At 58.2% G+C, this 25,653-nt stretch overlaps 1 protein-coding gene across 1 annotated transcript in view; it reads left to right on the forward strand.

Moving 5' to 3' along the window:
* LOC109276745 (uncharacterized) overlaps positions 1-25,366 on the forward strand; it is a 41,637-nt gene extending 16,271 nt beyond the window's left edge. The window contains exons 9-16 of the mRNA XM_053893061.1: positions 1,152-1,299; positions 17,780-17,914; positions 19,267-19,398; positions 19,702-20,013; positions 20,545-20,607; positions 23,554-23,868; positions 24,113-24,246; positions 24,919-25,366. Coding sequence (XP_053749036.1) covers positions 1,152-1,299; positions 17,780-17,914; positions 19,267-19,398; positions 19,702-20,013; positions 20,545-20,607; positions 23,554-23,868; positions 24,113-24,246; positions 24,919-25,026 — 1,347 coding nt within the window. The 3' untranslated portion in view covers positions 25,027-25,366. The remainder of the gene's footprint in view (positions 1-1,151; positions 1,300-17,779; positions 17,915-19,266; positions 19,399-19,701; positions 20,014-20,544; positions 20,608-23,553; positions 23,869-24,112; positions 24,247-24,918) is intronic.
* The last annotated feature ends 287 nt before the right edge of the window (positions 25,367-25,653 follow it).

Consider the following 25,653-nt stretch of genomic DNA (forward strand, 5'->3'; position numbering starts at 1 on the left):
CCGGGAGGAGGGCCTCCTTCTGCTCAAGGGCTAATAAAGGGTGGCCGCTGCTCCCGCTCACTGCTCTTTTTTTAAAAGTGTTTACTTATTTTCTTTTTTTATAATTTTTTTTAATGTTTATTCATTTTTGAGAGACAGATGGAGACAGAGCATGAGCAGGGAAGGGGCAGAGAGAGAGGGAGACACAGAATCCGAAGCAGGCTCCAGGCTCTGAGCTGTCAGCACAGAGCCCGACGTGGGGCTCGAACTCACGAACCGCGAGATCATGACCTGAGCTGAAGTCGGAAGCTTAACCGACTGAGCCACCCAGGCACCCCACCTTTGTTCTTTTTTTATGGCTGAATAATATTCCATTGTGGATACACCACGCTGTTTATCCAGTCATCAGCTGATGCACATTTGGATTTGGATTTTTTACCTCTTGGCTGGTATGAATAATGCTGCTATGAACATTTGTGTGCAGGTTTTTTTTTTAATTTAATTTTTTTTATGTTTATTTGTGAGAGAGAGATAGAGAGCGAGCAGGGGAGGGGCAGAAAGAGAGGGGGACACAGAATGGGAAGCAGGCTCCAGGCTCCAAGCTGTCAGCACAGAGCGTGACGCGGGGCTCGAACCCACAAACTGTGAGATCATGACCCGAGCTGCAGTGGGACGCTCAACCACTGAGCTGCCCGGTGCCCCTGCCCCTGCTCGCTCCTACCCCTGCCCCTGCCTGCAACCCCAGCCCCGACGGACCAACTTGCATCTGAGCCGACTTGCAGGCTTAATGAGCTCCTGTGGATTCTCAGCGAACACAGGTGCCTGTGCGTGTGCGTGCGTGTGCGTGTGTGCATGTGCGCCCCGCTGAGGACTTGTGGGGTCCCTGATCTGTGCAGGGGATGGACCCACCAGCTCCAAGGAGCGGTGACCAGACTTGAGCTTGAGCGCAGAGAACTTCAGGATTCGCTTTCCTGGAACTTCAGGATTCGCTTTCCTGGAAGAGGCTTCCTGCCGGTTTCCTGTTTTCTTTAGAATGACCGGCTAGTGAAGTGCTTTCTAATAAAGGTAGAATAAATGACCACCAAGCAGGTCGTAAACACTTTCTGTGAATTTGGGGCAGTTCCCGGCTCCACAGTGACTTCCCCTAATTAGGCGTTTCTTTCCCTTTCTAGGCCCTGGGTGTGGATCCTGGAGCCCCATTCGGGCAGCCTCCTCCCCACCCCCGCCGGCTCCGCCCTCGCCCTCAGTGGCCGGGCGGCCGACTCTCCTCTGGCTCGGTGCGCACAGGAGCGGCAGCCTGTGCAGGGAGCCGGGGTGCAGGTAAGGGCTCGGAGAGCCGGGGCCGAGGACGCGGGGTGCACTTCCGCGGTGGAGGGTACGGGATACGCGTTGGGATGGACACACTGGGGGGTGGGGATCCGGGAGCGCGGGGCGCCGGGACCCTCACCCACAGACAGGTGGCCCCGAGCGTCCCGCCAGAGTCTGTGGGCCAGGCGGCCGGGGGCAAAGGGTGCGGCACAGGGGGAGAGAGGAGGGGGGCTACAGGTCACCGTGGGACCGCCTCCCTGCGGGGCACCCCCGGGCTCAGCTTTTGAGGGGGCAGGGAGTCCGGTCGCGGGTGTCCACTGACTCGGGACAGAACATCCTCCTCCCCCTGCCCCATTCACGCCCAGGCCCGGCAGGGCGGCACTCGTGCTCCCCCAGACTCACACTTACACGTGTGTGCACTCACGCTCATGGGCTCACGCGCCCATGACACCCACACACGTTCGCGCACACAGCAGTAAAGCAGAAAAGAGCCACCGCCTAAGACTTCCTTGCCCAAGAGGCGATGTGCTCCAGAAGCCCAGAGATGAGCCTGTTCCCCGGGGTGAGTTTTCTAGCGGTCCCTCTGCAAGCCCACCCCCCGCACGCACGTGTGGTTTGGCCACAGCGGCAAGCTCTGTGCGGTGCCTCACCCCCTGCTGGTTAATAACCTGCAGCTGAAAACCACTTTCCAGACCTGTGGCTAGAGGACCCAGAGCCCCTGAGAGGCCCTCCTGTCCCTGGGGACCCTGGGGACCCTGGGGACAGTGATAGAGTGGGTTGGGGGCACACGTGCTTCTGGCCCCTGCAGTCAGGGCGGTGTCTCACTGGGCTGGTGGTGGGGACGAGGCTTCTTGGCACAGGTGTCTTGTGAGCCCGGCGGGAGACAGACAAGCAGAGGGGAGGTGGGAAGTGTTTGCCAGCCTAGCCCCCGGGCTTGCAGGACTTTACTGCCCGGCTGGGGACCCCTCCCGGCCACGGCTGCAAGGACCATGATGCCGGCAGAAGCACCTGGCCCTGGGCGCTCCCTCCCCCCCCAGCTCTGGCTGCGGGGGGGGGGCTCCCCCCCCCCCCCCCCCCCGTCTCCCCAGGTGCTTAGTCACCTCCCTTGCAGTGTTGGTGAAAGGCTGGCCAGGTCAGCATTGTGCACAGACACCTAAGTCCGTGCGGGGGTCACTGCACCCCCGCAGCAGGGGAGAAAGCGGCAGCAGCCGCTATTAGGCGCTGCGGGAGCGGGGGACCCCCGTGCACCCGGCCCGCCAACAGACCCGGCTCCCAGTTCCCCTCTTCCCAAAGGGGGACAAGTTGCTGACAGCGCTGACAGAAGCAGGCATTTCCCGAATCGCGTCAGTGACTCCTAGGTGCGGATAGCTCTCGAGCCTGTGAATCATTCCTGGAAGGGGCCCCGTGGACACCGGTGCTGTGACTCCTGTGTCAGTACGTAGGTGCCGCCGTGAGGCTACGTCTGTCGGTCCCGGGCCCCACACCCAGTCTCCCTGCACCACGCCAAGCGTCCGCCTCCTTCCCTGTCTCCTTCCCAGTCTCCTTCCCTGTCACCCTCTCTCTCCGGTTTTCTGTCTTTCGCCACGGTGGTGGCAGGTGAGAGGGCTCAGGCAGAGCGAGTGGGGCTGCCACATTTGATTTCAGAAAATGAGTCCTTTTTTACGTGTAAGCACGTCCCAAATATTGCATGGAACACATACTCCAAAATGGGGGGTTGCGTATCCGAGATTCAAGTGTGACGGGGGGTCCATATTGTGCCTGGCAAGCCCAGAGAGCTGCCTGTCTCACCAGGGAGAAGTTTCTCTGGGTAAATTCCCCGGAACGACCGAACGTTGCTGCGCACGGGGCGGCACCACCGATGCCACGAAACCCGGGCCTGGCTGCTCTTGCACCAAATGCACAACGGCCACCGGGGGTTGGGTCCGTCCGGGGCCGGAGGAAGAGGGCACAGCCACCACTGGGCAGGAGGAGCTCGGCCCAGGGACTGCGGCTGCCCTCGGGGGCCTCCAGGACCCGGTCACTGAGGCCTGGAGGCCCAGATGACCTCCCCAGTGGCGAGTTTTGCTGGCCGGGGTGCCGCTCTCGCTCTGGGTAAGGGCTGCTGTCCAGAGATGGCCAGGCCTGGGCTCCGCTCCTCACACGAGTGGACAAACGGGCAGAGCCAGCATACCAGGGGGCAGGAGTTAGAAATGGCATTGTTCAGTAGGTTAAGCGTCCGACTTCAGCTCAGGTCACGATCTTGCAGTTCATGAGTTCAAGCCCCCCTTCTGGCTCTCTGCTGTCAGCACAGAGCCCGCTTTGCATCCTCTGTCTTCCTCTCTCTCTCTGCCCCTCCCAGCTGGTGCTCTCTTTCTCTCTCTTTCAAAAAATAAATAAACATAAAAAAACAAAAAGCAACAGCATTCTGTGGGGCCTCTGCTGCCTTTGGCTCTGTGCCCAGAGGGCAGCCCGCTGTGATCGTGGCCTGAAGTGCAAAGTCCCCAGAAGCACATCCAAACTGCACTCAGATGACCCCTGACCTCCCAGTAACGACGGGATTCCCTGGAGCAGGAGTGCCAGGAGGGGTTCAGCGGTGCAATGAACGGCGAGGGGGACCCCTGCCTGCCAGACCCGGCTCCCTGCCCTGCCCTCTGACCGCTGGACTGTTCTGAGGGTAGGCAGCCGAGACGGGCACTGTCCTCACAGATAAGCCTGAGGTTCAGCGTTGGCATCCGTGCCTTGAGCCTGGCTCAGATCTATGCCCAGGTCCAAAAGGAAGGGGCAATGATCAGTAGAAAAAGTCAGGTGGGGCCCAGGACAGCTGTGGGACCCCAGAAGGTTCAGGGTGGCAGGATGTGCAAGAGAACAATGGAAGCTTCCCCCTCCTCCGGTCCAGCTCTTTTTTTCTTTTCTTTTCTTTTAAAAAAATGTTTTTTAACGTTTATTTATTTTTGAGACATAGAGAGACACAGCATGAACGGGGGAGGGTCAGAGAGAGAGGGAGACACAGAATCTGAAACAGGCTCCAGGCTCTGAGCTGTCAGCACAGAGCCCGACGCGGGGCTCGAACTCACAGATCGCGAGATCATGACCTGAGCCGAAGTCGGACACGTAACCGACTGAGCCACCCAGGCGCCCCTCTTTTCTTTTTTTTAAATCGGCTCCACACCCAACATGGGGCTTGAACTCACGCCCCTGAGTATAATAGTTGCAGCTCTACCAACTGAGCCAGCCAGGCGTCCCTAGTCCGGCTCTTTTCTGGCAGGTTTTCCTGTGCTCCTATAAGGTGGAAGTTTGTGTCTGTGTTTTTCAGATTTAGTTCGAGTATATTAAGACTTGTCCATGGTCCTGGAGGTCTGCCCCAAAGCTGGAGGGCTCCTGATCCCCCGGCTCTGTCCCCTGGTGTCAGGGCCCAGCAGAGCTCTGCAGCCACTCGAGGGATCGCTCTGCACCACTGAAGGACCCTGACCCTCCAGGCACCTGGCCTGGATGGGGGTGGGAGCGGGGAGGACAGGCCCTCTCGTTCTGAACGACACTCGCTGACACGTAGCCCCGGCCTAGCGGGAAGCCGCCACCTCTTCCGGTCCACGCTCTTTCCCGCCAGGGATTGGAGGTGCCCTAAGCAGCTGTTCTCAGCCCAGAGCACGCAGACCACCCACAGCCCAGCCATGCCCAACTGGTCTCCCCCAGCCCCTCGGCTCTGCTCCCAGGCCCAAGCCCTCTTAGACCAATAACCCAGGACCCGTAGGGCAGGCCTGGGTACTGATGATTATTTTTGACCCTCTGGTGGCTCCAACGTACTCCCAGGTAGAAACCTGGCTCTGAGTGTCACTGGGGGTGGGGATCGGGGGGTCATTGAGGGGACTGCTCAGGACAGTCACCGCCTAGATGATCCCCTGCCTGCCTCAGTAGCAGATGAGACTGCCCCAGCTCAAGTCCAGCACCAGCTCAGGGACAAAGGCCTTGGGAGCGAAGCAGGCACTGTGCCTTCTTCTTCACCAGGAGGGGCCTGGTCTGTCTCATGTGTTGACCCACAGACTGTCACAGCGACATCTGGGCTGGCTCAGACACTGCCACCCAGCACCACAGGGGTTGTGACAGAGGACATGACACCAGTCAAGGTGGGCACAGTTTGGAGGTGAAAAGGGGTGCGGCTCAAGTGTCCCCTTCTCCCCTGCCTGGAACCAGGGGATTTCATGGGGAGTCAGGACCTCTCCCAGCAAAAGGAGAGTGTGAAGAGTGGCTAAGAGGTGACTGCGGGTGAGGGAGGGCCCTCGGAGCCTGGGGGAGGGGTCACAGGTCACAGGAGCGGGGGCTGGGCCCCAGGAAGAGAAGCCTGGAGCCCCAGCCAGTGCCCACCTGGGAGCCTTGCCCTCTGGGGGCACAAGCTCCAGCCTCCCCGGAGGACACAACAGAGGACGCCAGGTGCTGGTAGGGAATCCGTGATGCTTCCTGGCTTGTCTTGTAACCTGTTAATTGTGATTAGAAAACACATGTGTAAATAGCACACCTAATGATGATGTGTGTTTCTCAAGGTGAGGCTAAAATAGATAAGATTTTAAAATTAGTCAATGTAAAGTGATTGTTAGGATTTGAGAGTACGAGGTGCATTAAAAACGGCAGAGGCTGGCGGGGTCGGCCCTGGCTGGGGGGCTTCCCTCGGTGCTTCCCAGGGTGGCCAGGCGGGGACTGCACCCCATGTCCCCAGGAGGCTGTGCCCTGGGGGCAGAAGGTCACCACCCCCCACCCCAGCTGGCTCATGTGACCGGGATGGCCGCCTGCCTTTCACTTTCCTTTTGCTTGTCAACATGCCCACTCCCTTCCAAAGTCCAGTGTGGCAGGCAGCACGTTTTACACGAACACGCCTTTGTTGAGGTGACCCCCTCTCCACGCCACCTGGTCCAAGCGAGGACCAGAAGGGAGGCCGGGGGCAGGCCGCTCAGGCCCACGGGGACTGAGCACCTCCTGTGTGCCGAGCACGTCTGAGGACCTGAGGGAACCGCAGAGGGGGTGTGTGTGCCCGTGTGGGCCTGCGTGTGCATGTGCGTGGGTGTGGGGGTGTCACGGGGTGCCGGGGTGACATCACAGCAGACCCCGCGGAGGCGGCGGCTTAGCCGGGCTGGGTGGCCCTGGTTCTGCGTAGAGGGAGGCCCTGGAAGGTGCAGGATTGTGAAAGAAGTTATTTACTTATTCTCAGTCAGCATCCCAGGGAGTTTTCTTACAACTTGAAACGTGACTGTAAACGTATTGGGAAGGATAAACCCCGACAAGAGTCAGGAAGACGTGTGGTGAGGAAGGTTTCGAGGGGAAGGGTCTCCTCCCGGCTACTGCAGACCCTTGGGCACCTCCCGCCTTCCCTGCTAAGTGCTGCAGTCACGCTTGAGGAGCGTGGTGGACGCAAATGCACGTCTGGACAGAGGGCTCAGCGCCATGTCTGTGCTCCGGACATCGGGTGACCACCAGGCCACCAACGGGAGACCCTGCTGCTTGCTCAGCCACCAAAACGTGGCGCTGGCTTCCGTGTTCTGGGACTGGTTCCGTGTGAATCGTCCACACTGCGTTCAGGACACCTGCCTGCTAGCTCGGGTGCGCCTTCACTTATCCCTGCGGGGTCGGAGCCGGGATCAAGGAGCTGTCCTCCCCTGGAGTGTGTCCTCTCACCTGCAGCCAGAGGAGAGCACGGCCTGCCGCCTCCCACCCCCAAGACAGGGACCCCGACCCACAAGGAGCACCAGGGAAGGGTGGGCACTAAAGTCCATGCTGAGGTCAGCCAGTGGCAGCAGAGAGCCGTGTGGGTCCACCGATGGCCGAGAGGCAAACATGGTGTCCCCTGAGGCCAGGGGATCGTCTGGAGGCCACTGGGAGGGAAGCTCAGTCCCCACGGATTGTAGTTAAAGATGGAAACCCTGGGGGCCTGAGGCTTCCTGCAAGCTTGGGCCACAGGACACACAACAGGGGTGACTCTCCTGCTGGCTCCCTGTGGCGCAGCCTGGTGTCAGGGATCAGACAGGGCCCAGGCAGAGGTCTCCCTCGGGAGACACAGAGGGCTCTGGCTAGGGGACCCGGACAGACCACCGGGACCAGCAAGCACACCTGTGGGCCATTGGGCACCATTTTGTGTCTCCTAATTTAAGAAAATCCATGTCGGGTGGAGGGGAAGGAAAAAGAAGGAAAATTTGTGTTCTGCAATTCAAGAAAAGTTATTTTGTAAAATTACTAGAGGGCCGCCTGGGGGGCTCAGGCGGTAAAGTTGTCAGCTCAGGTCCTGATCTCACGGATCATGGAGCCCCGAGTGGGCTCTGTGCTGACAGCTCAGAGCCTGGAGCCTGCTTCCCGCTTCCCATTCTGTGTCTCCCTCTCTGCCCCTCCCCCGCTCACACTCTGTCTCTTTCTCTCTCCCAAAAGTAAATAAACGTTAAAAAAAAAAAAATACTCGGGGAAAACTTTCGCAGATCTTATCTGAGGTGCCTGGAAAAAGCCCCAGCATGCGAAGTTTCGACGCCTCTTTCTAAAACCTTCCATTCACACAAGCAACATGTGACGGTAATGAGCTGTTCAAGCCTGATCACCACGATTGCTGACGGACAGCAAAACCAAAAAAGGGCCGCCCCTGGATAGTTTCCAGCGGTGAAATCTCCACGTCTGTCACGTTACGCAGAGCAGATTCGGGCAGGTTTGGGACGGCCACCCTTATGCACCCACAACAAATTCCAGTTCCAAGAAGACAGCTGATCACGTTATGCTAATGGACTTGTGGGGGACAGACCCGTAAGGAAAAATACAGAGAGAGCAGGACAGAAACCGCCTTCCAGCGTGACATCAGCTGACAAAGCACCCGGAAACTTGTGGGTTGGTAGTGTCGTGGCCCGAGGGCAGATGCTGGATGGAGGAGACGGGTGTGCCCCTCAATGGACGCCTCGGGCACAGCCCACTGTCCTGCAAGAAAGCAGAGTTGGACCCAGTCACGTGTCACTTGCAAAACGGCTTTGAGATGATTCATGATTCAAACGTGAAAGTCGGTCCAGTTTGGCCATCCATGGATCCCCCCACCTGGGAGGCCTCTGTAAGAGGACACTTCAAACACATAACACTTAAAAAAAATTTTTTTTAACGTTTATTTATTTTTGAGAGCGAGAGCTTGAATAGGGAAGAGGCAGAGAGAGAGGGAGACACAGAATCCGAAGCAGGCTCCAGGCTCCGAGCTGCCAGCACAGAGCCCGATGCGGGGCTCGAACCCACGAACCGTGAGATCATGACCTGAGCCGAAATCAGACGCTTAACTGACTGAGCCACCCAGGCACCCCCAGACAACACTTTTTAAATGAAACCTTGAAGCTTTCAAGGAAAGGACAGAATGACATAAACGCGTGGCATCCCGTTATTCCAGAAATAACCAAGGGAGAAGTAATCGAGCAGGAACACCTTTGCCTCACAGATGACAGTTTGTTTCCTTAAAACACAAGTCTTGCAAACGCATAAAGAGAAGACCCCGAGGAAGATGGGCAGAGTTTGCTAAGGTGGTGGCACCACGGAAACCCAGAGGGGAGCCGGGCTGGGGAGGTCCCGGCAGCAGGGGCCCCAGCGGGGGTGGGGCGGGGGGTGTGCCTCACAGAGCCCTGAAATCCAGGGCGGGGGCCTGGGGGAGCGTGAGCCGAGGCCTCCCCAAAGGGCCCTGCTGGGTGAGACCCAGATGCAGAGTAATGGACATGACCCCACACGCTCCCCCCCGCACCCTGGTTTGTGCAGGATTGTCGGGGTCGGGAGAAAGCAGGGCGCGTGCGGCTGCGGGCTCGGGGCAGGGGACGGTGGGAGTGCCTGGGGTGACCGTGATGGTGAAATTATGAAGCGTGGAAGTTTGGGGTTCGAGAGCGAACGGTTAAGAAAGAATTCTTGAGACATTTTTGGTGCAAAAAGGTGGTTTTACTGAAGCACGGGGACAGGACCCGTGGACAGAAAGAGCTGCATTGGGTTGTGAGGAGTGACTGATTCTACACTTTTTAATCGGGGCGGGGGGGGTGGGGGGGTGGGTAGGGACAGCGTCTGTCCTCCAAGAATTTGGAGCAAGGCTTTCGGGACCTTGCGGGGCTACTGTTAAGGTTACTGTTAGTGTTTAATGAAACATGAACGTTAAGGCACAGGCCAGCCTCGAGCTTCTGTGTCTCCGGGATCGGTGGCCGTAAGGAGATTTAATTCTGGCTCCCTTCCTCTTGCCTTCGTTTCCCTCATCAGTAACAAAGGACTACAAACTGGGGGTTCAAGACAACACAAGTTTATTTTCTCACAGTGCTGGAGATCGGAAACCCAAAACCCACACTCCCTCCTGGGCTCCAGTCGAGGATCCTTCCTGGTCTCTTCCAGCTTCTGGTGGCCCGGGGGTTCCCGGGCCAGCGGCTGCACTCGTCTCTGCCCCCGTCGTCCTGCTGTGTTCTCCCTGAGCGTCTCTGTCTCTGTCCAGATTTTCCTCATCTTCTGAGGACACGAATCATACTGGATTCAGAGCTCACCCGACTCCAGTGCGCTCTCATCCTACGTAATTAGGTCTGCAGAGACCCTATATCCAAACAAGGTCACGTTCACAGGTTGTGGGCAGACGTGACTTTTGGGGGCCGCCATTCACCCGGTCCCCACAGTGAGAGGGGGGGTCGGGGAGGGAGGGCCGGGGCAGGAGCCGTCTATGAGGAAGGATCTCCTCCAACAGGATTCCGCCTACGCGAAGTCGTGCGTGTGTGCTCGTACACGCATGAGAGCACACGCGGATGATGGGCTCGGAGACACCACGGCTCCTCCCGGGGCGAGTCTTTCAGGGGTTCTTTCTTCCTCACCTTCTCTCTGCCGCTTGCTCTTGTGTTGCGAACGTGGTGTGTGTGTAATGACTTGAAGAGAAGCCCTTCTTGCCACGAAAGTTAAACTGGAAATAAGTTTGGAAAAATCACACGCAGGTAGCCAGAGAGGCAGCACCAGCCCGCACCCAGGCCGCCTGGAAAGGGACCTCTCCTGGTGAGGCCTGCAGGACCCGGCTCCCGGGGAGCCACACCCCTACTGTCCCGGGGCTGGGGCCCAGCCACCAGAAACTGTAGCCTGTTGAACCGTCAGAAAGCACTGAAATAAAGCTTCTCTACGTGTGAGGGATGCGCAGAGGGGCAAAACAGTGCATCAAAGAGCCAGGGAGCGATGCCCGGGGGCTGGGGAAGGGGACGCGGAACGTGGGGCTGAAGGTGCAGATCAGGGTCAAGGTCCAGGTCAGAGCCGGGTGTGAGCCTTCTGGCACGGCCTGCACCGGTGGTGAGAACGGTGTGCGAGGACCACAGGCAGTTCTGGGCCCTGAACGCTGTTACGTTAAACCGATGCCCGCCCACGGACGGGACACTGCCCGTTGGGTGTCGAGCGGTTGCCTCTAATTCGTGAAACTTAGGAACATGGCTACTAGAACATTCATAAGACGCCAGGCCCCTACAGCACATTAGCCAAAACCCTCCGTCCAGGAGACTCGGGGTCCGTGTCCTCACAGAGGCCGCTCTGGGCTTGGCACGGGCTCCTGCTCACCGGAGACCAGAGCGCCGGGACTTAAGGGCAGGGGGCTTTGTTGTTGCCGACACATCACACTCGACGCGACCCACCCCAGTGCGGTGTCTGAACGGGGTGTCGGATGGGGGTCCCCAAAGGTGGGTCGGCGGAAGCGGGTGGAAAGAACTCACCGGAGGCGGAACAAAGGAGATGGAGGTTTAGTGAATACGCCGCAGGGGAGCGGCAGGCAGGGCAGGACTGCAGAGGTGAGGCTGTCTGCCGCCAGGCGCCAGGCGGTGGGAGGGGGCCGCTTTTAAAAGGGGAGGGTGAGGAGGCGTGGTGACACACGGGATTCTCCCTCTTTCGGTAACTGTGTCTGGCTGTAAGTAGCCCGTCGGTCAGTTAGGGCCTGTGGATGTTTCGGGGGGGGTCGCCTGGCAGGCAGGTCCGAATTCAGCCAGGCAGTCGCCACGGCCCTTTCTGCATCCCACCCCTCAAGGCTCTTTCCTGAAAGCGACCTCCACATTCCCTCCAGACACATCGGCAGTGACAGATCTTTGCACACGGGTGGCCGTCGCATCCTCAGCAGCTCCTTCCTGCTGAGCAAGGGGCAGAGAGATGTCCCCACCTACGCTTGTCTCCGCGCCAGGGGTCGGCGCAGTTATAGACCAGATCATGGTATTATATGATGTGCTGATAGGTGGTTAGGCGGCCAGGCCCGTGGGATGTGGGGGAGGGGACCCTCCGATGGTGTGGCCTGTTGAACTTTCGTTCGTATATGGAATTGCTGGATTCTAGAAGAGACCAGTTTAACAAAGAGACTGACGAGAGGGGGACCGGTAATTAGGAGTCCTGAGAAGGAAAGAAGCCACGAACAGATTTGTTTCCAGGAAAACCATCCTGGTGTTACCCGGTCCCAGAAGGGGTGAGGATTGTCTTGTGAGAGCAGGACATCAAGGGGGGAGTGGCTCCAGGTAAGTTCTGATTTCTGACCAAGTAAAATTCAGAGAGGTCACCCTGAAGAAAAGGTCGAGAATGAAGCCTTGGAATTGGGAGGGAGAAGTCGTGAGAGTTTCGAGAGGAAAGCATTCAGGGAGTTTTCTAAGATAATATCACAGGATGACTGATTGCCAGGGAATGAGGATTGGCAGTGGGCCAGATTCATGGGCCTCGAGGCTCAGGTGTGAAGAGGCAGAGATCTCCACCCAGCTCCGGGCTGGACCTGGCAGGAGCTCCTCCTCGTCTGGGGCCAAGGCCGTCTCGATTCTGGGAAGATGGGCCCGTGGGGAGAAGCCGTGGAACGTTACCGCTGACGGAGTGGTCAGGAGAGCCTGATGGGGCCCGGTCCGGACGGCCTGAGTGGCTTTCTGTCCTGCGGGAGATGAATTCGTCAGAAAAACAAGTCCAGTTTTAACAAACTTGGTCTAATCATTTACATAAGCTCAGCAAGAATAGGGATTGATCGTATAGATCTCTTAAAATCTGCTTTGCTGGAACCTTTCATAAGGAGTCTGGATTGAACTCTTAGTAGCCTCTCCAGGCCAGAAGCCAAGCCAAATACTTGCCATCAGACCTGCCTGCAATCCCTGAAGATTTGGGCAGATTCCTCTCCACGAGGTCCCCAAAGTGTCCTGAGGTTCCTGCACCTTCCAGGAGTGACCTTCTTTGCTCACCTGGCGAGGCTGCTGGGAACTCTGTCAGCAGGTATCTGACCAACATTTCCAAGGGGCTTGATGGCTCCATGTTTCATAAAGTCCACCTTAGTTCCTTAGAGCTCTTTGGTCATATGTGAGTCTATGAATGTCACTCTCAAATATGACGTTCCAGTCAAAGCCTTGGTAAAATAACCAGTGTTCCCAGTGGTGTCCTGTTACAAGGAGACCAGAATCTTATCAAACCTCTGCAGAGATTATAAGTGCCAAGGAAGAAAGAATGCCCACTGAGAGTTTCTGAGTTTCAGAGGGTTCAGGTAGACAGAAAAGTTAAATGCCTCAGTCTGTTCACAAATGAATACTTTATCACATTTCTGTAAGTCATAAGTATCTTAGGAGAAAGTTTCTTTAATCTAGAAGAACAAACATTAGAGAACCAGCAATGTTTCCCGTAAGGGTCAGAAAACCATAGTCATCTTCTTCAGCTCATTTAGTCCCATATTTCTAATTCTTATTCCATTTGAATGCAGCTTTTTAGTTCTGGAAACTCTTAACCCCGTTCAAGTTTCGTGAAAGATATTGACTACCTGTGTTTGTCAAAAGCCCTTTTTATGAATCTCCTAGAAGATGAAATGTGTTTTGTAAGAGCATCAGAACAACAGCTGTAAAAGACAACACTCAGAAATGGACATTGTTAACCATCTGATATGAGGTTCATTATGATGTAACTCATGAGAAAAGTCAGTTATTTCTGTGACACGTAACATTTCAATAATCAGAATATCAAGTGATGACCTTCTACCAGAACGTAAAATGCCAAACAAGGCTAAATAGGATTACAGACCAGCAAAGACCTGATAAAGACAAAACTAGAAACTTTGGTTTTCCGGGCAGATAAAGAGAAAACAATGTTGTTTGCATTTTGTTATCAAGAACAGACCAACAATCCAAGGAAACTTGGTCTTTTCACCAGAAAGCAGAATAGCAACAGAGTTTTAAAATCCATTCATTTCAACCTTAGTCCATCCTGACCACACATAAAAATTCCTTTCCAAGGATTTCCCTTCATGAACCTTCTACAACTTTCTTCCATATTCAGATTTTGTCCCAAGACGTTTCCCTCCAAACAACCAGTCTCATTTAGGACAAAACTACCTTTTTCCTTCAACAAAAATGTATTTCCATTCCTTAGATCTTTCTTACATGGCTCCTACTTTCCTACATACAGAGTTGTTTCCCTTGTTTCCGTGAGTCTTAATTACATTTAGCAGAATTCTGCACTCTTAGAAACCTTAGTCTCCAGTGAAAACTAAATAGCAACCAGTTGTGAACTGTTATACCAGAATTCTTCAGATGACAAATTTATGGATACATTTAAGCACAAAGCATGTTTTCCAACAGACCCAAATATCCTTAGTTTCTTTGCAATAAGAAGTCAAAAGCAGATAAATCTTATGTTCAGTAATCAATGCTTTTGCACTTTATCCTATTTGGAAAAGACCTAGATGTCCAATGAATTCAATCCAATTTAGCATCCAAACAAAACTTGAAAATGTTCAGATTGCCAAAGACTTTGAAAGTTATCTTAACAGTTACCCATGGGGGCACCTGGGTCACTCAGTCTGTTGAGTGTCTGACTTTGGCTCAGGTCATGATCTCGCAGTTCGTGGGTTCGAGCCCCATGTCGGGCTCTGTGCTGACAGCTCAGAGCCTGGAGCCTGCTTCAGATTCTGTGTCTCCCTCTCTCTTTGCCCCTCCCCTGCTCATGCTCATGCTCTCTCTCTCTCTCTCAAAAATAAATAAGCATTAAAAAAAATTAAAAACAAAAAAACAAAAACAAACAAAAAAACACAATTACCCATGAAAACTTTGACACAGATAAAATTAACCATCATTTTCAGTCATCTTTTTGCTGACAAATTGTGATGGAGATAGCATAGACGTACTTGACCCAAGTAAACCTTGGTAGAATAAAAGTTTCATATTTAATGCTGATAGCTCTAAAGACATGCTCTATCTTAATTAAACCAACAACATTAGTTTCAATACTGAACTGAGTTCCACCTGGGTCCACTTAAAAGTCAATCTGTTTGCTCCCCCTTGTCAGTTTTTGCCTGGGGCACCGGTGGGGAAGTCTGAAGGGGGTGGTCTTCACCCCTTGACAGGGAGGGTGGGAGGAGGAGCTGATTTGGGGCCAAGAAGGCGAGCAAGACCCATTCCACAGTTTTTGTGGAGGTCGGAGTTTGGGGACAGTGCCGTGAAGGCATGTATGGGACTTCTACCCATTTGGAGGAGTTCTGGCAAAGGAGGACAAGCTGGAAAATAGCATTATAAGAAAGAGCTCCGTGGAGGGGCCACACCTCTTCATCTGGGAGTTTGTACTCAGGCCAGGAAGCAAAACGAGGAGATGTTTTTTCCCCAGACGTTGGGGTCAAATGTGTTCCCGTTTTTAAGAACACGGCCCGAGGGTGAGTCCGAAGAAAGAGAGGGGGTCCCGCGGCGGGAAAGACTGGCTGCCTGTTCCAAAGGGGGGTCCCGCCAAAGGGAATGGAGCCCCAACTTGTGATTTCGGTCAAGGCATCTGCTGACCTGGGAAAGCACGGGACCTATACGAGGTGAGCGAGTCTGCTGGAGGCACCCCACCTCAGAAGGGGGCACAGCAGAGGGTACACCACTGCCTGTCGGGGCGTCTCCCGGCAACGGGGAGGCCCGGGCACCGTTCGGCCGGAACCGGTTGGGAAAACGAGGGGAGGACGCACCACTCAGAGACCTGGGAACAGGCGTGCGCACAGGTCCAGGTGGCGGCTGAGAGCGTCAGCAAAGAGTTCCCACGGAGTCCGTGACGCGCGTGGGTTCTCCCTGGGCAAGCTGCCAATTGTGCTGGACTTTGGGAACAGACCCGTGGACAGAGTGAGAAAGCAGAGGAAGCGGCCCTTTGCCCTCGTGGGCCCGGGCAGGTCGGCTTGTTCGCCCTCAGACCTTCAGACCACTTGGGGCCCCCTCCCCCCCTGCCCCGAGGCCTTCGGTTGTCTGGGCCGTCTTAGGATCAGGCTGCCAAAGGCCTAAAAGAACGAGGAGAGGAAGGCAGAGGTCCCTCCAAAGGGCAAAAGGAAACACTTCTCCCTTTCAGGCAAGGTGGGGGAGGGTCCGGTTGGTTCCTCTGGGGGTTCGGATCCTCATCAAGGGGTAGCCTCGGCCACAGGTGGTCAGTTCCCCAAGGACCTAGAGTCCATCCACCAGGGAAAGTCCCGAGAGAAAATCCAGGGAGAGTCCTGGACCGGCAAAGTCTCCTCATGCAAGGTTCCCCCAAATGTGGGGGGCACAAAGTCTCCCCGTATGGGCCCCCAAATGTGGGGCAACATCAGCTGGAAGCGGGTGGCTGTTCGGGAAGGGGGGGGAAGAATTCACCCGAGGCAGAACAAAGGAGATGGAAGTTTCCTGCACACACCGCAGGGGAGCAGCGGTCAGGGCAGGACCGCAGAGGAGAGGCCGTCTGCCGCCAGGCAGTGGGAAGGGACTGCTTGTAAAGGGGGAAGGTGAGGGGCACCTGGTGGCTTAGTCGGTTAAGCGTCCAACTCTTGATTTCCAGTCCGGTCATGATCTTGTGGTTGTGAGATTGAGCCCTGAGTCCGGCTCTGTGCCCTGCACTCAGCGAGGAGCCTGCTTGGAATTCTCTCTCTCTCTCTCTCTCTCTCTCTCTCCTCTCCCTCTCTCTCTCTCCCTCTCTCTCTCTCCCTCTCTCTCTCTCCCTCTCTCCTCTCTCTGTCTCTCTCTTTCTCTCTCTCTCTCTCCCTCCCTTCCTCTCTCAATAAATAAATAAATAAATAAAGGCGGAAGGTGAGGAGGTATGGTGACATATGGAATTCTCTCTCTTTTGGTAACTGTGCCTAGTCCATTGGTCAGTTGGGGCCTGGGGATATTTCGGGGCGGGTCGCCTGGCGGGCAGGTCTGAATTCAACGGTGTGGTTGCTGTGGTCTTTTCTGTATCCTGTCCCTCAAGCCTGTTTCCTGAAAGCAGCCTCCACGGCCGGGACCCCAGAACCCTGTGTGGATGGAGAGAGAAGGAGCATCCGTCCATCAACCTGGCCCTCTGTCTGTTTCTCCTTGTCTGCCTCTGTGGAGGACAAGCCAGCTCGGGCCAGCCCTGGGCCCATGGGCACACCAGTGACAGGGTCCCCCCCCCCCAAGAGACAGCTCTGTACAGGTCATGACGATGGGTGACCCACCTTATACTCAGCACATGAGTGAGCCCTGAAGTTCGCAAAGTGCGAGACAGTATTTGGCTCACTGGTTGTAAAAAGTACACGTGACACTAACACATGAACTCTGCGTGTTCTGCCATTTCTCTGTAACCCTAAAACCGCTCAAAGACAAATCAGAAAGTCTATTTTTTTGATCAAAAGGTCAACAAATACTCTGGCAAGCGATGTTAAAATACTTTTTTTTTTTTTTAACGTTTTTTCATTTTTGAGAGAGAGAACATAAGCGGCAGAGGGGCAGAGAGAGAGACCGGGGGTCTGAAGCGGGCTCTGCACTGACAGCAGTGAGCCCCACGCGGGGAGCCGTGAGGTCACGACCTGAGCCAAAGTCGGACGCTCAACCGACTGAGCCACCCACGTGCCCCTTAACATACTTTTAACTGGGGGCACACGGCTGGCTCGGCCAGTGGACCGTGCGACACTTGATCTTGGGGTTGTGAGTTCGAGCCCCACGTCGGGTGTAGAGATTACTCAAAAATAAAACCTTTAAATAAGTACTTTTAAACAGTTTAAACTGATCAGGAAAAAGGTCACATTTGATGGAGGCCAGGAGTGTCCACCGTGGGCACCGGCATGATGGGACATGTGAGCCCCGCGTACCAATGGGGATGTGCCGGTCCCACAGGAGGGCTCCTTGGGCCCTTGTTGACAAGAGCACTCCCCCTGAGGGGCTCCCAAAAGGAAGCGGGCCGCACCCAGCCACGGAAAGCACAAGGGTGGGAGGGGGGCAGGGGCGTCGGAAGCGGTCTCGGGACGGCGTCCGATCCCAGCGCGGTAGCAGACTTTCCGAGACATCACCCGTTTCCGCAGGGACACGATTGGGCAGGTTTGCACATTTTGTTATAATTATGACGGTGACAGCAGGGCTGTCTCCCGGTGACTTCCCTCCTGGCTTGTCCGTGTTGCTCGCGTGTGTGACCGTGGCCAGCACTGCGTGTGTGATAAGGGTACAGAGAAAGGCAGGCTGCGTGGAGAAGATTCAGGCAGGGGCTCTGGCATCGGGGCACAGTGGGTCCCGAAGGAGCTCGGGACCCCTGTCTGTCCCTGGCCAGGCTGCAGCCCGAGAGACCTGTGACCCCGTGTCTTTCCTTCCTCTAGGGAGTGTCCCAAGAACCAATGAGGTTCCCTGCCTCCCTGTGCTGCCTGCCATGCTGTCCTTGACCTTCCTCCTCCTGGTTACCAGGATGCTCTGGCCCATCCTCCCGGCCACCGCCCTGAGTGCTCAGGATGGAAGTAAGTCTCAGGATCCCGTCTTCTGGGGGGCCTGGCAGGGGCAGGGGCAGCAGATCTCCGTCAGGCCCAGGTGGTGACCTACCCCCGAGGCGAGCGCCCCTGGGCCGTAATGGGACGAGCCAAGCCCTCCCCCACCTCCACGGACAGCACACAGTGGTTGCCCGCCCCAGCGCCCAGTGACGACCGTCAGAGCACTGGGCAGATGTCCGAGAGCCCGTCCAGTTTCCAGGGAAAGAGCGCCCTGCTCAGTCAGCGACAAGTGCTATGGCCGGAGGAGGGACAGCGGGGTGAGGATTTTCTGTCCCAGCTCTGGTCCCCGATCCCCCCTTGGGCCAGCAGCTCCGTTAACCACCTGGGAGCTCGTTAGAAATGCAGACTCTCGGGACACGGGCGGCCCTGCAGACTCGGAGCCGTGGGTCCTGCGGGACCTCCCAGCGAGTCCCACCCCACGGCCCCAGGTCAGGGCTGTGCGGCGAAATCACCGGAAGGGGCTCGTCAAAGATGCCGGGCCCCAGGCACATCCCACACCCGTGAAACAGAGTCCCCGGCCGCCCCCTGTTCCCCTGACGGTCCTCGAGTCAGCCCCCCACGTGGGCATGGTGATTATTCCTGCAACCTGGGCTCCCGGCCTGGGCTCCCCCCCAACCCAGCAGCCTCTCTGTCGGTGGGGGGGGGGGGGCCCTTTCCAGTTGTTCGAATGTTTATCACAGGCGTGTGTCTATGCAGCCCTTTGGTGGTTTTGTAAAGATGGAGAGAAATCATTTTCAAACCCTTCTGGGGCAAGCACTCTGACGACTGAAGGGACAGCAGGGGTTTTCCAGTCGGGTTCCCGCCACGGACACGCTTGCGGAGGCCCCACTAGCCCCCGCTGGGACACGGGGGGTTTCCTGCTGGCTCCCTCGTCCTCTCCCTTGGCCTAGCTGCCCTCACGAGGTACACCTCTGTGACTGTGGCCTGTGAGGACCCCACTGGCCCCAAACGTGCCTGCCTCGCACGGACTCCCACCTCACACACCCTCTCTCTTGTGGGCACCCGAGGCCCCGGGCACACGCCCACACGGGGCACCCGCCACGCCGTGTTGTACTCGGTTAACGGCGCGTCACCGTCTGCTGTCTGTCCATCTGTGTCCGGTCCCTAGAGGGAACTGGCGTGGCGGGAAGGGGGGCCTGGCTCATCGCCCTGTGCTGGCACTTAGGGCCCCCCGGGGTCAGAGTTCACCCAGATTGCAGGGTGAGGCCGGCGACGAGTGAGTTCATTCCGGGACTCAGCCTTCCCCAGATTGTGGGCTGGTTGCACCGCCGGCAGGGGTGGGGCAGCTGGGGGTCCAACATGGCTGGGCGGGTGTCCCGCAGGAGCTGGGGACCTTCCTTGTGGAGAGGAGTGTGCCGACTGCGCACTCCTGGCCCAGGAGCTGGGGACTCCGAGGCGGGCCCCAGGGGACACGGCGGCAGACTTGCACAGGGCCACCACTTCCCAACACTCAGGTGAGTCGGCAGAGCAGTGACACCTGCCTCCCCCTCCCCCCGAATCTGCCCGCCAGGCCTCAGGCCAGGTGACTCAGCACCCACATGGCCCTCCCCTCGTTTTCGTCTCTGTCTTGTTTTCCCACTTGAGACCCGCGTATTGATTCTCTCCTCTTCGATGTGTCCTCCGCCCCGAGCAGGGCTCCCGTGTCCCCAGGGGCCCTGTCCTGTCACTGACTGCCCCCCTACCGGCCCCAGGGAGGGTGGTCAGGAACGTCCTGAGGCCCAGCCGTGACCCACGTGTGACCTGTCCCCTGCTCACAGACTGGGACAACCCCTCCTGCACCGAAGGCGTGGTTTCCGCGTCGAGGGGTGAGCGGGTCGTGATGTCCTGCAACATCTCCAACCCCTTCTTGGGCGTCACCGTCTACCTGATTGCCCTCGGGGAGGATTCCCAGCCCCTCTTCAGGGTGACGCCCCCAGGCTGCTTCTGCCGGGGTGAGTGGCAGCTGCAGGTATGCGGAGGTGTGGCACAGCTGGTGATTCCGAAGGCGAGCGATGCCCAGGCTGGGTGTTACAAGTGGCATCTCAAAGGTCTGCAGAGGAATATTAAAGTCACCACGCTGAACGTTTTAGGTGAGCCGTGCTCCTGTTTGGGAGGGCTGTGCTCCCCTTCAGGAGGGCTGTGCTCCTGTTTGGGAGGGCAGTTCAGGGGAGGAGTGGCTCTCTCCCGGGGGGGGGGGGGGGGGGGGGGGGGGGGAGGGGGCGGCCCAGGAAGGGCAGGCCAAGGTTCCAACAAAACAAAGTGAAACAACACAAGCCCCTGCCCCCAAAGGCACTGGGCACCTGATCCTGAAGGGGGCTCGGTGTGGGGGGCTGCCCTGTCCAGGGAGCAGGTGGGGCCCCCGATCCCTCCGCTTCTCCAGCCAGACCAGACCCTCCTCTCCCACCACCCCCTTCCCAACACCGCCCCTGCCCCCCCAACCCTGTTCCACTCCTTTTCCTCACGTTGCTCAAAGTTCGCAGGGCACCGCACCCCTAGCCGGCTCGGATCCAATCACAGCCACCTGAGCTCTGGGGACAGGGGCGGTGAGGGGGCTGGGAACGGTGCCCCCAGCCCGGCCGGCCACTCCTGGACTCATCTGATACTTGGGGCTGGGGGGGCAGCATCAGGCGCAGAGGCCCGGGACCTGAACCAGACAGGAGTCCTACCCCTCACCTCTTCCTGCGGTAAGTGTTCTTACCTGCGCCCGGGGAGCCCCCTCGGGTCCCCCGGGCTGTCCCCGCCCTCTGAGCCTGGCACCCATGCCACCTCCTGCCTACAGGGGTGGTGTCCCCCTTGAGGGTGCACTCCTGGCGGGAGAATAAGTGACGACCCCGACTGCTCCCACAGGCCCGCAGATGCCTTGCCCGGGGGGGGGCCGAACGCCAGTTCCAGGTGGTGCTCGTGGTCACCGGTGTCAGTGTCGCCCTCGTCATCCTGGTGGCCATCGTGTTAGCCTGGCGCCGACGGCACAGTCCCCTGTACTTGAAGCCCCCAGGGGTCTGAGGCCACCGGCACCGAAACTCACCCCCCAGCAACGGAGCCCCGCGTATCCCACACCCATCTGGTTGACAGAAGCCCGTGAACCTCGCAGAGGTGGCAGACAGGCGCAGGCCCCCGTCCCTGTCTGCTGGCCCAGGACACCTGCCCGGCCCTACGGCCCAGGGGCCAGCTCCCTGCCCGGGCAGAGGGTGGCCCCAGGTCGATTCTCTGGCTCCCCACCCCAGCCGCAGGCTCTTCTCCACCTGGGCCCCCGCAGCTCTCTTGGCTCCCCGACTCTGTGGTCAAAGATGGGAAAAATCTCAAGTTCCAAAACATTCGACCTCAGAGGACCTCTCCCTCCTCTGCCCCATCGGGGCCGGTGGGGTGGGGTTGGGGGTGTACTTCCGGCCTCGGGTGCACAAGGGGCTGCTGTAGCCTCGGAGACACCCCGCTTTGGGTCTTAGGTTGATCTTGGGCACACCCCTGTCTTTGACCAGGAGCAAGAACAGCTTTGGGGGACCGTCCTGCCGGCAGTCCTGGGGTCAAGCTGAGGGCATAGAGGCCTGAGGTGGGGAACCAGCCCCGCCTCCACCACTAGGGGGCTCGCCAGTGGGGGCGGGCGACAGGTGGCGGCTGGCCGTGGCACATGGCTCCCCCCTTCTCTCCCCCGGCAGCCACAGGGCCCCTCCCCCACAGCCCCCCGCTGACCCTTCCCCACCCCAAACCCCTTTATGTCAGATGTCTTTCTCATCACAACTGTATGACTCCATTCAGTGTGTTCTTAAGAGGGACACACAGGCTTTTTCTAAAGTACACGTTCAGTGCTTTGGAAAACACCCATAACGCCAATCCTTAAAATGAATAAAACAAACCAATCGAGAAACCATGAAATGACCTGGGAAATACACATTTTTTAAGTGGGGAAAAACAAGTCTAAAAGAAGCTGCTTCCTGTCTTCAGGCACTAAAAAGTCCTAGAACATTCAAAAGAAGCAGATATTCGGGTTCCTCCCTCACTGCGGAGAGCCCCGCACGGAGGAGGGCCCTGCGTGGCGCCTTGACTGGGCCCAGACCTACAAGGAAATTCTGGGTCCGGGTCTTTGTGTTCATCTCCTCCTTGCTGCTTGTATTTTCAAGGGTTTCTCTATGGGATTCTCTCTCCCTCTGTCTTCCCCTCCTCTGCTGTTGCACATAGGTTCTCTCTCTCTCTCTCTCTCTCTCTCTCTCAAATAAATAAATAAACTTTAAAAAAAAAAAAGAAAAAAGTGACCAGGGCAATTGGAGCCTGAACCCCAACCCACCCAGGGCACCCCCTTGGCCTTCCCCTCCTCCTGCCCTGAACCCCGAGCCTGTGGAGACAGGAGTGGGTGACCAGTTGTCTGTGAGCACTCAGCAGGACGGTGCAGAAGGGGGAAGGGAGTAAGGACCGCCCCTCCCAGCCTGGCTCTCAGCACCTCCCCTTGCCCATGGCACCGCCTCCAGAAAGCCCTCCCAGAATGCCTGGACCACCAGTCACAGCCTCCTGGTCTGGCATTGGGGCTTTTGAGGCGGTGCCTCAGAGGTGGTGGCAGGCAGTTGGGTGCTGCAGACAGGAAGAGAGCCGAGAGAGGGGGCCCTGCCTTTCCCTTGTCGCTGGGTCTGTGGTGGGCACGGCGGCGGCAAGCATGGCCCCAGAGCTCCCACTGCTCTTTGAGCTCCTTACGCTGGCCTGCACCCTGCTCAGGGCCCTGGCCACCCAAGGTAAGCCCTCCCTCTATCTCCCACTGCGCTCCCCCCCCCCCCCGAGGGCTCAGTACCCCCCACCTGGGGATGCTCCTTCCTGGGAAGGGGGTGGTCTGGGGACGCTGAGCATGACCTCCGCACCGAGCCCCCCACCCCACTGTTGGTGCCGTCTCGGTGCAGAATCACCGAGGCTTTGGTCTTTTTCTTTACCTAAATGTCTTGGGGATTCTCTTTTTCATAATTAGCAAGGCTGCCTTTGTTATGGGAGGATTTTGTCTATTAGTTTGCTTTTTAAAACAGATACATGTGCAAAGTTCTGCAATAGGATGGAAAGATCCGGCACACACGGCAGGGTGGGGAGATTCATTAGAAAAAAAAAAGAATCTCCAGAATTTAGTTTGCTGAGAAACTGATGTTTGGATTACATCAAAACGGCTCGTGTTTGCACCAGGAAGCTGGTCCTGCTGGGCCCCAGCTGCACAGATGGGGACATTTCTGGGTGTCCCACAGACAAGCAAAGATGCCACCAGGTCTAGGTGCCTGGAAGTGATGGGGAAACTGAGGCAGCCAGAAAGGAAAGAGGAGGAGACGGGACAGTCTCTCTGCTGTCTCCACTGTCAGTCAAGAGAGGGAGAAGGCGTAGGGACAGGAGATGCGGTCAGAGCTGCCCACGGCCCAAAGGTCCCCTAGGCCCCTGGGTGGGGAGAGGTCACAGGCAGCCCAGCCCCCCGGGGCCCCTTCAGCCCTCGAGGACAGCCACGGGGGTGCAGTTACCCCGGAGCTGCTCCGGGGCAAGATGCCTGGCTGTGGTGACATGACAGCCATGGGCTGCCCCGGGGGCACCTCTGTCCCTCCAGCATCCCCTGCGGTGAGGAGGGTCCCTGCCCTTCTGGCCAGGCCAGCGGTGACAGCAGGGGGTCCTTCCTGCAGAGGTGCGGCAGTACCCCCCCTACGCGATTGCCCCCGAGGGGGGCTCCGTCGACATCACCTGCCTCACCAGCGGGTCCCTGTTCGGGGTCTACCTGAAGCAGAGGTGGCCGAGGCCTAGCAGTGTGATTTACTACGAAGACGAGAAGCAGCCCACGGTGGATGAGCAGTTTCGGGGACGCGTTGTCTTCTCGGGGCAGCAGCACAACCTGACGGTCACCGTGCACCGCCTGCAGCCGGCCGACACCGGGGCTTATGCCTGCCAGGCGGTCATGAAGGACGAGGTCTGGGGCCCCGGCACCTTGGTCGTGGTGACAGGTAGGGGACGTGCCTACCCCAGGACCCACTTCCCCTGCCTGCCGGTTAGACCTGGCCCCCCCTGCCTTCGTCTGGGGGCCTTTCCCCGCTGGCGTGAGTTATTCCTTCCGGCGTGAGCCCGCTGCCTCCAGGAAGGCCCCGGGTTGCCCATCCCCCCACCCCAGAGCCCCTCAGTGAGCCCCGAAGTCTCTCTCGATCTCGAAACCCGCCGCCCGCCCAGTGCCGCTCTCCGCTCCTTCCTCAGACAAGCCGCCCGAGGCAGCGGACACGAGCCGGGAGGCCCAGCTGATACGCTTTTCCTTCCCTGTGGCCCTGGCCATGGGCTGCTTCTTCATCGGGCTGGCGCTGGGGGCGACGTGTGTGCTGAGGAGGACACAGGTCAGTATGAACCCCCGGCTTTCACCTGTGTCGCTGTCAGCTGGCTCCTCTGAGAAGCCCCAGGGAAACCCCAGGACCCTGCAGCCCGTCCACCAGGGTCCCTGGGAGGCCCGAGGGCCTAGACGGCAGGGTCCAAGGTGGGGGGTGGGGGGGGGGGTGGGCCAAGAACGGGACCACGAGCAGGGATGGGCGTGGGCCCAGGAGGAAAACACAGCTGCAAGAGGAGGGCGGGGGGAGAGGCGCGTGAGTGTGTGTGCACACGGGTGAGCACTGGTGTGCGTGCAGTGTGTGTGTGAGCCTGCGGGTTGAGATCAGCGTGGGCGGGTGTGAAAGTGCACCTCAGGGGTGCCAGGTGCCAGGAAGGGGTCAGCTCTGCCCTGGTCACTCAGCTCTTCACGGCCGGCGCGCCTTTGCCCCGTCCACACCTGGGGACAGCACACCCCCTCCCCAGGCCTCTGAAGCAAGGTCCACTGCCCCCCCACCCCCCGGCCGGGGGCAGCTCCAGGGACCTGGGGGGCTGGCGGGGGCGCCTTGGGAGCTGGCCTCATGCCTGGAAGCCCAGCAGCACCTCCAGGGTCAATCAAACAGCCCCCGAAGGGGGTGCGCACTGGAGACAGGGGACGCCCCAGAACGAGCAGGACCCCGGACAGAGAGGAGGGGCTTGTCTTTCAGATCAAGAAACTCTGCTGCCTGAAGGATAAGAACTCTGCGTGCGTGGTGTACGAGGACATGTCCTATGGCAACCGGAACATGGTGTCCATCCCCAACGTGTACCAGTGAGCCCCGCGGACCCCCCAGGCTGCCTAGGTGCAGCTCGCGGAGGGCCGCCTGACCCGGCGAGGTCGCTCAGGCAGATCCCTGCGGCCGTCGGGCTCCCGGCACCTCCTCCAGGAGGCCTTCCTTGCTTACTTCCTGCCTTGCGGGCTGCCCTGCTCTGCTGGTTCTGGCACCTCGGGGCCACCAGGGAGGAAGCCTCTCTGACCTGCTGCTTGCTGCCCTTGCCCTCGAACGGCGGGAGGGAGGGGGAGCTCCTCTGCAGGATGGACCTGGGCCCTGGGCCTGGGAGAGGGGCAAGAGGGAGGGGGCGCCCAGCCCCCGAAATAAAGCACTTCTTCTCCCCCGTCCCCGACTCCAGCATCTATTCTCAACCAGCTGACAGCCCAGGAGGGGCTGACACCCTCCCCAAACACCTTCTGGGACTTCCGCAGCCTGTGTGATTCTGTGTGACACCTTGAGGAAGGACATGAGCAAGGGGGCCCTTCCCCACTCCAGGCCCAAGGGGGCCCCGTCACCCTGGATGGGCTGCAGAAGGGGCAGATCAACCAGGGCCCTCACCCACCCCCTCAGCCCCCTTCACCTGGCCTCACCTGCCTCCATCACACAATGAGGTGGGGGTGGAGGAGGGGC

The sequence above is a fragment of the Panthera pardus genome, unplaced genomic scaffold (genome assembly GCF_024362965.1).
Source record: "Panthera pardus isolate Hobbes unplaced genomic scaffold, ASM2436296v1 HiC_scaffold_3, whole genome shotgun sequence".
Lineage (NCBI taxonomy): Eukaryota > Metazoa > Chordata > Mammalia > Carnivora > Felidae > Panthera > Panthera pardus.